An 11,638-nucleotide genomic window follows, 5' to 3' on the forward strand; every position below is an offset into this window, starting at 1 on the left:
CTACCTTTTGAAAGCAAACTGTTTAATGAAAAGTGAAGTCTGTGGGACATTGGGCCTCATGCAAGAACCATCAGTATAAACTAATATGTAATTAAATGGCACATTAGACTTTTTAATTACCATTACATTTTCTTGAATTCTTGAAGGAATTTGGAGTTTAAATATCATATCAGACCAGATGTGAATCCAAGACTGGATTAAATGATTGAAATATTAACAGAAAACCACCTGCATTCTTCCCCCGACGTAAGTGATGTATGTACAAAAGAGTACAAACAAAAGAGCAACTATAAAAATAGCACAGAATTGATTTACAGGAACCACAAGCAAGGTGATGGTTGAAAAAAGAAAACTGACTTTTAATCTACAGGATAAAATCAGATGTAAAGTGAGCGGACCACACAGTTATCTAGAGAGTAACATAGTTAATTCTTCATTCTTTGGAGTTGTGGTTTGTGTTGTGAAGTTGAAGTTGACTGACACTGAACTTTTGAATGTTTTGTTTTACTGCATTTGCCTCAGTGCTCTATTGAGACACCAGATACGTATATCCACACTATCTCACCTGAAAACTGACAGGCATGAGCGTGGATCCTGCACCGACTCTAGGGTTTTGATCTCAGATCAAAGAAATTTGTCTAAGACAAACTGTGGCAAAAGTCGTATAGTCTTCTGCAGTCAGAAAACTGCCTCAGGGTCTTTATACAGGTCGCTGCCCAGTATCACTTACTCAGTATCACCTACTGCAGGTCATCATATTATCTCCTAACCGTCACATCCGTTTGACCCCCTCTCATATTACTCATGGACAGCTTTTCTGACAGGCCCAATAACACATTGTTGGCATCGTATTAATATTTCATAACTTGTTCTGGGTCTTTATAACTCTGCTAAAGGTGTTCTGTTCTTGTTTGATGATGTCTGACAGCAGGGCTCCGCTGTGTGAATTCTTCTTTGTACTCTGGAGTAACTTCTGGGTTTTTGTGAATGAAATGTGCCCACAAGGAAAGATCAGAACAGCTTTATACTGTCGATTATGCTAACCTCCCTGACAGACACCTCCTCATGTACAGTTTGTGTTAAAACAAGCTATTTATAACAACTTTGTGCAGCTATAGGAGAGTTCGGTGCATCTGACTTGAAACACTCATACGACCTAATCTCACTGAAAAAAGTGAGAGAAGTTCAGGATAAGAACAATGTTCTCGCTCTTGTTTCTGAAAAGAGACGTTGCGGTTTCTGCCGTAAGCACCGTAAATGAACTTCCAGTGACCTCGGTTGTAGGGAAAAATTACCCAGCAGAGCACAACTGTCTACTTAAATACTACCCCAGGGGTTAAGTGGGACAATTCTTTTTTTAAATTAATGTTGCCAAAAAATCTAATTTATCATCTGTAACTGTTGAGTAACTCTTTGTCAACTAACTTTGCTAAAACTGCTTCCTCCTCTGTGCCCTTTGTCCCTCTCTCCTCCTCCTCCTCCTCCTCCTCCTGTCTGCTTCGCTGTCGGATCGCTTTTTTCTCTGTTTGTGTTGTGGCTGCAGTTCGCTGCAGGAGTGCCAGTGCTCCGGCTTTAGGTACTGTATGCTCACACAGAAATTCAAATGTCAACACCGGAAACAAACTTTTTAGGAGAATTGAGTCAATTCGCTGATGTTGTTGCTCTGAGTCTTTAGTCATACAAACAGGCCGTCTGGCAAACAAAATTCTGTTATCTCATGAACAAAACAAGATAGTCCCTGCCACAGCCAAACCTCGGAGGTGAGCAGAGTCAGGGTGAGCCACCGCTTTCACAGAGGATCAAGCTCCTTTAAAGCCGGGATTATTAGGACTCCCTCATGACTCAGTGAGCTGTCGAAGATAATGCCCAGCTCTCTCGCATCAGCATTCACTGAAACACACACACACTTAAAGCTAAAAGGCATATAAGCACACACCCATGTATCGACCTACACAGAGACACAGCTTAAAGCAGGAGGGTAATCACGGCTGTGAGAGGGCGAGGAGTGCGAGCTTTAAGGATGTGTGCAGTTCAGCTAGCTTAGACATCCACAGTAAACAAACAAGGATGCAACCTGACATCCCCCCTGCTTTTGCTCTCACTGCCTCACCCGGCACACTCTCACTGACAGGCTGAAGCAGGACGTCGCTGAGAAAGAGCAAGTTGAGCAAGTGCTCAATGTACACAGGTGTAGAATAAGAACAAACACTTATATTCATGATGTAATGAGGTAGCAATATATGACTTGAACACTGACAAGCTTCAAAGAGCCACCCACACTCTCAGTATCTGAACAATAAAATGAGTTTTATGTAAACAAGCAGACTTAGACTCTGACTCTGTGACCCGGTTTGGCTCCTGCCTGAGGCTTGTAGATTTGCATGTTGCTGCTTATTACACCTAACATGTATATAACATTTATTTTGGAGATAAAGAGGGTGTGACTAATGCTCGCTTCTGCTCTCTGTCTGCTTGCTTTTCTTCTCACTTCACTAACCTCCTGTGCCCCAGGATCTCCTGGAAAACATGACCTCTATGATGTTGGTGGGTATTGCATCTCAGCCCCAGTGTGTAATTGGGTTACCATGCTGGTGAGACTGACTGAATCATATAGCCAAAGTAGTTCTTTGTAGTGTCTGCAACATAGAAGAGAACTCATATAGGCTTCATGAGGAGCACTAACTGAATTCTTGGAAGCATTATTGTATTAATTTAGAACGACTGTATAATTTCTGTCGGGCACTGAATGAGCAGGAAATGAGAACATGTTTTGAAGTATCGTTTTGACACTATGAGGCTTACAGCTACTAATCAGGTACTCCATAAGGCAACTGTTAAAGCTGCATCAGTTGGTTTTCTTTGGACACTTGCTGTCAGCAAAACAAGCTAAATATGTTGTTCTGGCTAATGTGTTAGCAAACAGTTGCCTATTTACATATCTATCAGACACAGAGCATCATTAGCATCCATTTGGAGTGGTGTTCTGTTAGCTACATTCATAGACCTTTTTACAGCCATTTTGATAACTATATTTATATATAATTGAACTATATTTCAATTATATATTATCATTGATAACACCTGTGTTTACCCTATTATTTAATGTCAAAATGGCTGCTGTTCAAAAATCCAGTATACAACAAAAAGTGCAACAAACTATTACAACTTAATGGAAAATGTGTTAGCAAAGATTTTTCATAATACACGAAGTATTTAAAGTAGTGATTTTTAATATAAACATGTTCAGCTTTAATTGTACTCTTTAGGAAGCTATATATTATTTAATGTACAACATGTAAAAAGGGCTACTAATGTAAGAAACAGAACCGAAGCGTGCTTTACCTTTGAGCAAACATACAGTTGGCATGGATTGTATGTTTGAGCCAAGACAAAGAATACTCACTCTCACAATTTTATTTTCCCAGATTTTCCCATACTGGAGTATCAATGATTGTATTCTTGTGTTTTTGTCTGGCAGGGCATCCAGAGAAGCTAGAGGAGTGTGTTCTATCAGACCAGTCCCCTCTGTCCTCTGGAGTGGACTCTGGACAGCAGTCCCCTGTCTCACCAGAGAACAGGAAAAGTCAAAGAGGCATTAAGAAACTCTGGGGGAAGTAAGTTCTGAAGATATATATGTGTGCAAATACTGTATGTACAGTACCTATACATTAACACTCAAAGCCACATTCTCTCAGTCCCTCTACCTCTTTCCAGTTTTCCTTCACACACTCATCTGTGTTTTGGTTGTCCCCAGGATTCGTCGTAGCCAGTCAGGTAGTCCTGCCCAGGTTCACGACCCCGAGCTGGGGGAGTTCAAGAGGGGTGGCTTCAGAGCTACAGCTGGACCAAGACTGGCCCGTTCAGGGAACACACGGTATAAAAATTCTACTCTCACACACTATATATTCTCATACAGGGAAAGAGACTGCTGAAGATAGTTGTCTGTTAAGCTCTTATTTGACCTATGGTAATAGGATGTTTGTATTACAAAGATTGCACTACCATCTTACTTGGACACTGCCTTTATAATCCAAAAGCCAAGTTTATGTAATTCTATTTATGGCGTCCACTTTCACAAATTCAAAAAGCGTCACGCCTCAGCAGTCATTTTTATATTTTCCTCCTCACCACTTCAGAGACTTGAAGATGCCTCTTTCTAAGTGGAGCGCAGAGCAGGTGTGTGACTGGCTTGAGGAGATTGGACTCGGTCAGTACGTCATCCTCGCTCGCCACTGGGTCACCGGCGGTCAGACTCTACTGTCGGCCACCCCGCAAGACCTAGAGAGGGTAAACACGCACACACACACACACCACCTACTATATATATAGACATTTGTCCGGCTCAGTTGGTTTACCTGACAAAATAATCTTCCATTCAGCCTGTCAAATATTTTTCAGTTCTACCTGTCTGATCATTGCTGCTGTCTGTCTGTCTGTTTGGCATTTAGCAACGCCTGTCTCTGCTCCTCAAAATGCGCGTTAGTTTCGCCTTCAACACTGTCACATTGTCCACCTCAGACGCCCCCGAAACTCTCTGTCTCTCTCAACAGGATCATTTTAATTAGATAATTCACTCTAATGGGGGCACATTCTTCCTTCCTCAGGTGAACCCATAATGTTTTCTGTAAGATTAAAGTATCTGTGACAAGATGAAGTTTTTCTTCCACTTTGTCTCCAGGAGCTGGCGATGAAGAATCCGCTCCACAGGAAGAAGCTGCAGTTAGCCATCAAGACGCTCAGCAGCAAGCAGCCTGAGAAGTCCGCAGAGCTCGATTACGTCTGGGTCACCCGTACGTACTGAAATCACACGCTGAAGTAAAACACTCACTGACAGAACTTCACTCTGAGGTTCCCTCACAGAAAAACTGATATTTTATATTCCAAAGGTTGGCTTGATGACATCGGCCTTCCGCAGTACAAAGACCAGTTTAATGACGGAAGAGTGGATGGGCAGATGCTGCAGTACCTCACTGTGGTGAGTTTGATGATGATGATAATGGTGATGAAGGTCAAATAATAACCGTTAAATCACAGTTCATGGAAGATGAGATTTATTTTAAAAAACGCATTCATTTAAAGCACTTGTTTCAGGGATAAAACTGGTGTAGCACAAACCTGCATGCAGAGATTTGATGCTCACTTTATCTTTCCGTTGTTATAGTTGCACTCATCTCTTTGTCTTCTCTCCATCTCAGAACGACTTGTTATTCCTTAAAGTGACCAGCCAGCTGCATCACCTCAGCATCAAGTGCGCCATTCATGTCCTCCATGTCAACAAGTTCCACCCCAACTGCCTCAAACGCAGGCCAGGCAATGAGGTCAGTGTGTGTGTGTGTGTGTGTCCATATTGACTAAAGCTTCTTGAGCAGCGTTCAGTTTGTATGAACCATCTGAATAAACTCCCAGAACACAATTCTTGTAAATCGAGACCCTATACTTTTGTAATTGGATTTAGACTATTAATTCGCATCCTGTGCTGCATTATAACTTTTATTTAACTTTATTTAACTTTTTATGTTTCCATTCATTTCCATACAAACTGAAAATCTGCTTATGGTGTCTAAAACAGACTTTATTCATGTGTGTATCTTCCTGTGTGTGTTTCAGAACCAGTGCACTCCCTCTGAGGTGGTCCAGTGGTCCAACCACAGAGTCATGGAGTGGCTGAGATCTGTGGATCTGGCAGAGTACGCACCAAACCTGAGGGGCAGCGGCGTGCACGGAGGGCTAGTAGTGAGTACATGTAACCACACTTTATGGGACAAAGAAACAGAAACACTACAGAAACATCATTTTGAATTTGTCTCTCCTCTCATAGATGCTGGAGCCTCGGTTTAACTCGGACACGCTGGCCATGCTGCTGAACATCCCTCCTCAGAAAACGCTCCTGAGACGCCACCTAACCACCAACTTCAACAGCCTGGTGGGAGCACAGGCTCAGCAGGAGAAGAGGGAGTACACTGAGGCGGCGGGGTACACCCCACTCAGCATCACAGCTAAAGTCAAGGTAAGATAATACAAGAGAAAGTACTCAGAGGCAACAATGCTGCATTAAGAGAACTCACACACAGTTAACCCGTCTTCTCTTCCTGTGTGAGAGAAAGCACCTTAATCCGAGGTGAAACCTTGGTGTGTCAGCTCAGTTTAAGCTCTGAGCCCTTCAGTGTGTTTAAGCTGGTGAGAGCAGAGTAAACCCGGGACTGCTCTGCTCCTCCTCACAGCTTTAAGAGCCAGCCATCAGCTGCAGCCTCAGCTCTAAGTCCCTCTGTGCTCTGCTGAAGAAAAATGGAGGAATAATCCACCCTAAAACACAATGCACACTTGCTGTTGACCCATTTATGACCTTGGACACTTGGATCTTAAATTTCTTAAGCTTCTCTCTGAGCACTAAATATTCATGTGGATGGTTTTGTGGACAAATATATAACCTGGTTGACTGTGAATCTAAAGGAAAGCCCACAAAAATAGATTTATTTGTGTGTGTGTGGCCAGTCAGCTACTGAGTGATAATATCACAGTGGCTTTAGTCAGCAAGAGCAAGCTTAGAGGACACATTTTTATAAGCTGCTGTCTGTTGCTGCCTGGTATTATTTCTTACTCACATGCACTGAATGCAACACTAAAATGTGGATATAAAAAAACCCTGTATACAGTGACTAAGGCTGAGAAGACACAGAACAGAAGACCTTTCACCTGCCAGTAACGTGCACCATGTGTCTAAAGAAGTCAGAGAATTTTGAAGGAAAAAACGATTATTACCCAAAACCTCCTTTGTTAACATCCATCACATTGTGTACACCTACTTCCTGATTCACCTTTAATCTGCTGTTTTTGTTGTTCAGGTGCATCCTCTTTGGGTTTCTCCTCCAGTTGAAGTGGTTCAGATAATCTGGCTAAAATAATGTCTGATTGTCGGACTTTTTGATTCTGGTCCTGTTCCCTCATTTCATCGATACATTTGATTTGTACAGTGTTATCGTAAGTGATAGAAACGATAGCCAATACTATAAAAATAAGATCCAAGTTGTAATAAACAAAAATGATCCTGAGACGCTTTCAGGTGATCATTTTTATTGATCAGTTAGTCATATCTCTCTGTTGTGTCTTCTCCTCGCAGCCGAAGAAGTTGGGCTTCTCTAACTTGACTCACCTCAGGAGGAGACGGCCGGATGAATCCACAGATTACGTCTGTCCAATCGAGTCGTCCTCGCCTCAGTCGGGACAGTCTGCAGTGAACGGGGTGCAGGTCCGGCCCTACGCCGGCTTCAGAGGCCTGAGTCCCATCCTGGACCGAGAGTCGGACCGCTCCAGGGACCAGGTGGGGCTCGACGGCAGCGGAGCTGACCCATCTCCATGACAGCTGTGACAACAACATGGCGATACTGTGTTGTCACGCTTTTCATCAGCCAATCAGCTGTCACTGCTACTACTCTGCTTCCTTTGCTTGCGGCCCTTAATACCTCAGCCCATCCTCTCCCTGCTCCTCTCAACCCCCCGCCCATCAGCCCAACCCTGTGCCTTACGAGTGAAGAGATTCAGAGACGCCCAGATAAACCTGCCTGACTGTTTCACAGCAGCAGCTACTGGTTTTGAAGGGTGTACTGACACAATGAATCTACACACTTTAAGTATTTTGAGTTCACTTCCAGTCAGATGCCTAACTAACCCAACCTCAGCCTCAAACCTGTGCCATGATCTAACTCATCATGAGAGAACACAGACAGCATCTCTCTGGACTCCACTTCCTGTAACCCATATATGGACAGCTCCTGTTGTACAGTATTAAGCTGTTGTTCTAACAACTGTGCACCACCATTAGATGATTTTATATGTGTGTGAGTCAGTCATCGAATCATTTATAACTTTGATTTGCCAGTTGAATACAGTTTTGTCACATGGTTGGGATGAACTTGTGCAATATTTGCATAATATTATGGAGGGATTCTATTTAATATTTATGTCATTGCAGAGGAAATTATAATACAGCATGTTTAGTTTGAACCTGAGGTGGTGATTTTGTACTGTTATTTTCATATTTCCTGTAATAGTATTTTTATAGTAAGAAAATACTGCTCCGCAAAGGAAGCTTACATGTGGTCATGTAAATGTAAAAAGATTGATCAAATCATTTAATAAATAAAATGATACGTGTGTAAAGTTGATTCATTTTTTGTACACAAATGGCAGAAAGGTCAGAGTAGAAGTATAAAGCAGTGGATTTAAGTTTTAAATTATTGTATTCATTTATTTTGGATGTACAACATATTATGGACATGTTTTCTTGAGGAAGCATGCACTTTTTCTGTTACATAATCGATCCAACCCCAAAGACAAAGAAAATACAGAATAATTTTTAAGCTTTGAGAGAACTCACAGGAACAGAATGACTCGCCTGAGTAACTTGCATCAACCACTAACCTGCTTTCATCATCATCTTCACCATCATGGTGGCTGTCATGGCTGTTTATGACACCAGCTTCCCCCTCGGCGGACCAATCTGTGCCAAGATGGCTGCTGACCATTACCATGGTAACCCTGTTAAAAATGACATGGGAAGTGCATGTTTGAGTATGGCTCAGTGGCAATATATAGTTCAGCATACTTACAGAAATGTATGAATTGCTATATACTAAAGCCTCGGAATCATTGATTCACTGAAAATCTGTCTGTAATCGTAACTTATAATGGGTTCATGAGACCCTCTGTGTGTGTGTGTGTGTTGCAGATGGCGATCACAGAGGGTACCATGTTGCAAATAGAGGCTCTGTCTGAAAGCATCAACAACCTCACAGTAAGCACCAACACACACAAGCTGCTGGTAATGACTTGTGCAGCGGATTCACTCAAAAGTAACTGCTCCTCATCAGTTTAACAGAAGTTTGAGTCACTCAGACGGAAAGCTCTGGAGTTTATCTCAGGGAGAAACAACATTAAAACGCTACAGATCTGTGTGATAATGATAACACGATGACTTCCAGAGTGAAACCTGCTCGCTGGTACTTCATTACTCGCTGTTATCAGCCAGATGCCAGTCTTGGTTCTTTTGCTGCCGTTCTGTTTGCTGAAGTCATCTCAGTAATTGAACCCCAAGGCTTTGGATAGCAAACATGTAAAACCACTTCTTATTAGCCTCCTAAAACAACATCACCTGTGAACCAGTTCACATTAGCCTTATTTTATTACTATTTAAAAAGTTTCATTTCAAAGTACAGTCTACAGTACGGTTCAGTATACAGTCTAAGAATCTGTAAAGACGACACCATTTTTTAAATTTTAGTTCTTTTTTAATAAACCTTTTAAGAGCAAATGTATAACATCGTAAATTAACCCTTTCATTTATTATTTCAGAAACAATTAAAATGTTTACGCTTCCCATGGTACTAAAAAGGCCACGGCCTAAATTAATCTGACTGATAATGAAAAAATAGACCTTTTTCACAGCAAATGTTCTGCGATGTCACAGCAATGCAATCAGTTACATCAATGACAACATTGAAAAAACCTTTAATTTTATCAGGTCCACCTGTGGCTTTCAAGTCAAAACATCTGCTGTGAAAAAAGTTCTTGTTGCTTAACTCTGCAGTGAAGATGGTGATGCTGACTTGGGATAAGTTCTCCTTATATATCTCACAAGGTGCTATATGTTACGTGTAGCATTTTAGATATAACTGGTATAATTTACAATAACAAATGAGGCCTTTGATGACACAGTTGAATGCATTTCCTAGTGGTACTGTACATCAGGACCACATTTCCCATAAATCTTTGCCATAAACCTAATGTTGGCTCTTAAGTCAAAGTTTACTGTTGTGCTGTTTCTTCTGCTTTGTACCATAAAGAAATATGACACAAAATAAGAGTCTCTGATGGTCTTATTTGTTTACAATATCCTCATATAGACTGAAGTTAACTGTGTTAACTGATCCCAGCTCAGTGCCAAACACCAACTCCCAAGCTTTCTAACCCATTACCACTCCCATGATGCTTTGCTTCCAGTACCTGCTCAGCCGAGACGAGCTACGGAAGGAGATGAGGCGGTCTCAGACAGCGCTAGTATGAAGGACAATGACCAGACGCCGTTGGCTCACTAATGCTGTCAATCAACCACAGAGACCTGTAGCAACCAATCTGGCACCTGTACTGTACCTCAAGCCCCGGCCTAACACTGCAGCGTGGAGCTGTTACATCTACTTCTACTAGCTGCTGATACCTCATGTAACACCCACAGTCACACTGCAGATACAACGCAGCTACGGACACCAGTGGACACTGTAGAAAACAATCAAGGGTTGCTTACAAAAATCTTTTTTTAACTTCTACAATAATGAACTGAACTGTTGCTCATTAGCCATTTGGGGCATTTTTTTTCTACTGCTTTACTTGTTTCCCTATGCAATGTATACTCTAATAATCATACTGACCACTGTGTACTGTATATACTGTATATACTGTGCTGGTATATCAAAGGGGCGAACAGGACCACAATTAGCCATCCTTTGTTTTATGGCAATCATACCATATCCTTACAATATCTTAATAGTATCCTTTCTTAGAGAGTGGACAAAAAAGAGCCAGATTCAAAACTGATACGCACACATAGACACTGACAACTGTCTAGTCAACATTATCGTTTTGAAGTTAAGAGACATTAGCAGCATGATATGTTGAAACAAACTGGATATTTTGTTAGAACTGATCTTCACAGTGTGTGAAAGCACTGGGTGGGACAAAAACTTACCTAACCCATGTTACTTAGTTGAAATAACTCATATAAAAGATTCAGTGGAAATTGAAAAGCAGTAAATTGAGATACAGTAGCCATGGAGAAAAGGTTTGTCTATGAGAGTCCATTAAAGCATCTTAAAATGGTATATGAGATGGGACAGAATTGGTCTGGAGTAATGACACTGGTGGTGGTGAAATGACCGCAGGGGTGTGATGAGAGTTCATCAGGTGTCCAGGGACAGTCTACAGATCATTTTGAAAGACATAATCAGTGATACTGTAGCTAAAACATTGCAGCCAAGAAGTAACCGTTGCATAATGTGAGAAAAAAGTTAGTCAGGTATGGTAATGTATGAAATGTGTGAACGAAAAGAGCTTTAGCAACATGAGAAAGTGGAAATCTATTAACTTCCATTAGAGGCCAACCAATACATCAGTATGGCCGCTATTATCTGCCAATATTAGCTTATCACGGATATATCTTACTGGCGTACAGGTCAGTCGACAAGTAAATGGCTGCATTCACATAGAATTTTTATCTAATACACTTTAAAATTTGCTTCCTGTTCCACACTCACTGATGGCAAGCTGCTCACCCAATCATCAGCACAATTTGGGCTTCACTGTGTAGCCCAAGGACAATTCAAAGCATACACAGAAGGAGCTGGGGAACAAGCGGCTCAACTCTGTGATCAGTGGACGACCGGCTCTGCCTCCTGAGCCACAGTCGCCCCTCATAGAAAGCAAGCACATTCCAGAATTGCCAGATATATTTGAGCTCATTTAGAAACAGAGTCACCATTACATAGCTTGTCCTCCAAAGAGCGCTGACAAGTTTGCTTTAAAATGTGAAAAGTCCTGCTTTGTGCATACTTTGGTTACAATTCTAAATAAATAAACTTGAACTAATCTA

At 41.6% G+C, this 11,638-nt stretch overlaps 1 protein-coding gene across 2 annotated transcripts in view; it reads left to right on the forward strand.

Moving 5' to 3' along the window:
- The window catches only part of ppfibp2b (PPFIA binding protein 2b), a 79,555-nt gene extending 67,917 nt beyond the window's left edge, over positions 1 to 11,638 (forward strand). Inside the window, exons 18-28 of one of the 2 annotated variants that reach the window (XM_035664570.1) lie at positions 3,479 to 3,614; positions 3,755 to 3,874; positions 4,137 to 4,287; positions 4,679 to 4,790; positions 4,887 to 4,975; positions 5,196 to 5,318; positions 5,608 to 5,733; positions 5,819 to 6,007; positions 7,118 to 7,318; positions 8,726 to 8,791; positions 9,997 to 11,638. In XM_035664570.1, coding sequence (XP_035520463.1) covers positions 3,479 to 3,614; positions 3,755 to 3,874; positions 4,137 to 4,287; positions 4,679 to 4,790; positions 4,887 to 4,975; positions 5,196 to 5,318; positions 5,608 to 5,733; positions 5,819 to 6,007; positions 7,118 to 7,318; positions 8,726 to 8,791; positions 9,997 to 10,059 — 1,376 coding nt within the window. In that variant the 3' untranslated portion in view covers positions 10,060 to 11,638. Of the gene's footprint in view, positions 1 to 3,478; positions 3,615 to 3,754; positions 3,875 to 4,136; positions 4,288 to 4,678; positions 4,791 to 4,886; positions 4,976 to 5,195; positions 5,319 to 5,607; positions 5,734 to 5,818; positions 6,008 to 7,117; positions 7,319 to 8,725; positions 9,923 to 9,996 lie in introns of those variants that run through there. The other variant, XM_035664569.1, reaches the window with a different exon arrangement.

Source organism: Morone saxatilis, unplaced genomic scaffold (assembly GCF_004916995.1).
Source record: "Morone saxatilis isolate NCDOM2014 unplaced genomic scaffold, NCSU_SB_2.0 Contig2, whole genome shotgun sequence".
NCBI classification, from domain to species: domain Eukaryota; kingdom Metazoa; phylum Chordata; class Actinopteri; family Moronidae; genus Morone; species Morone saxatilis.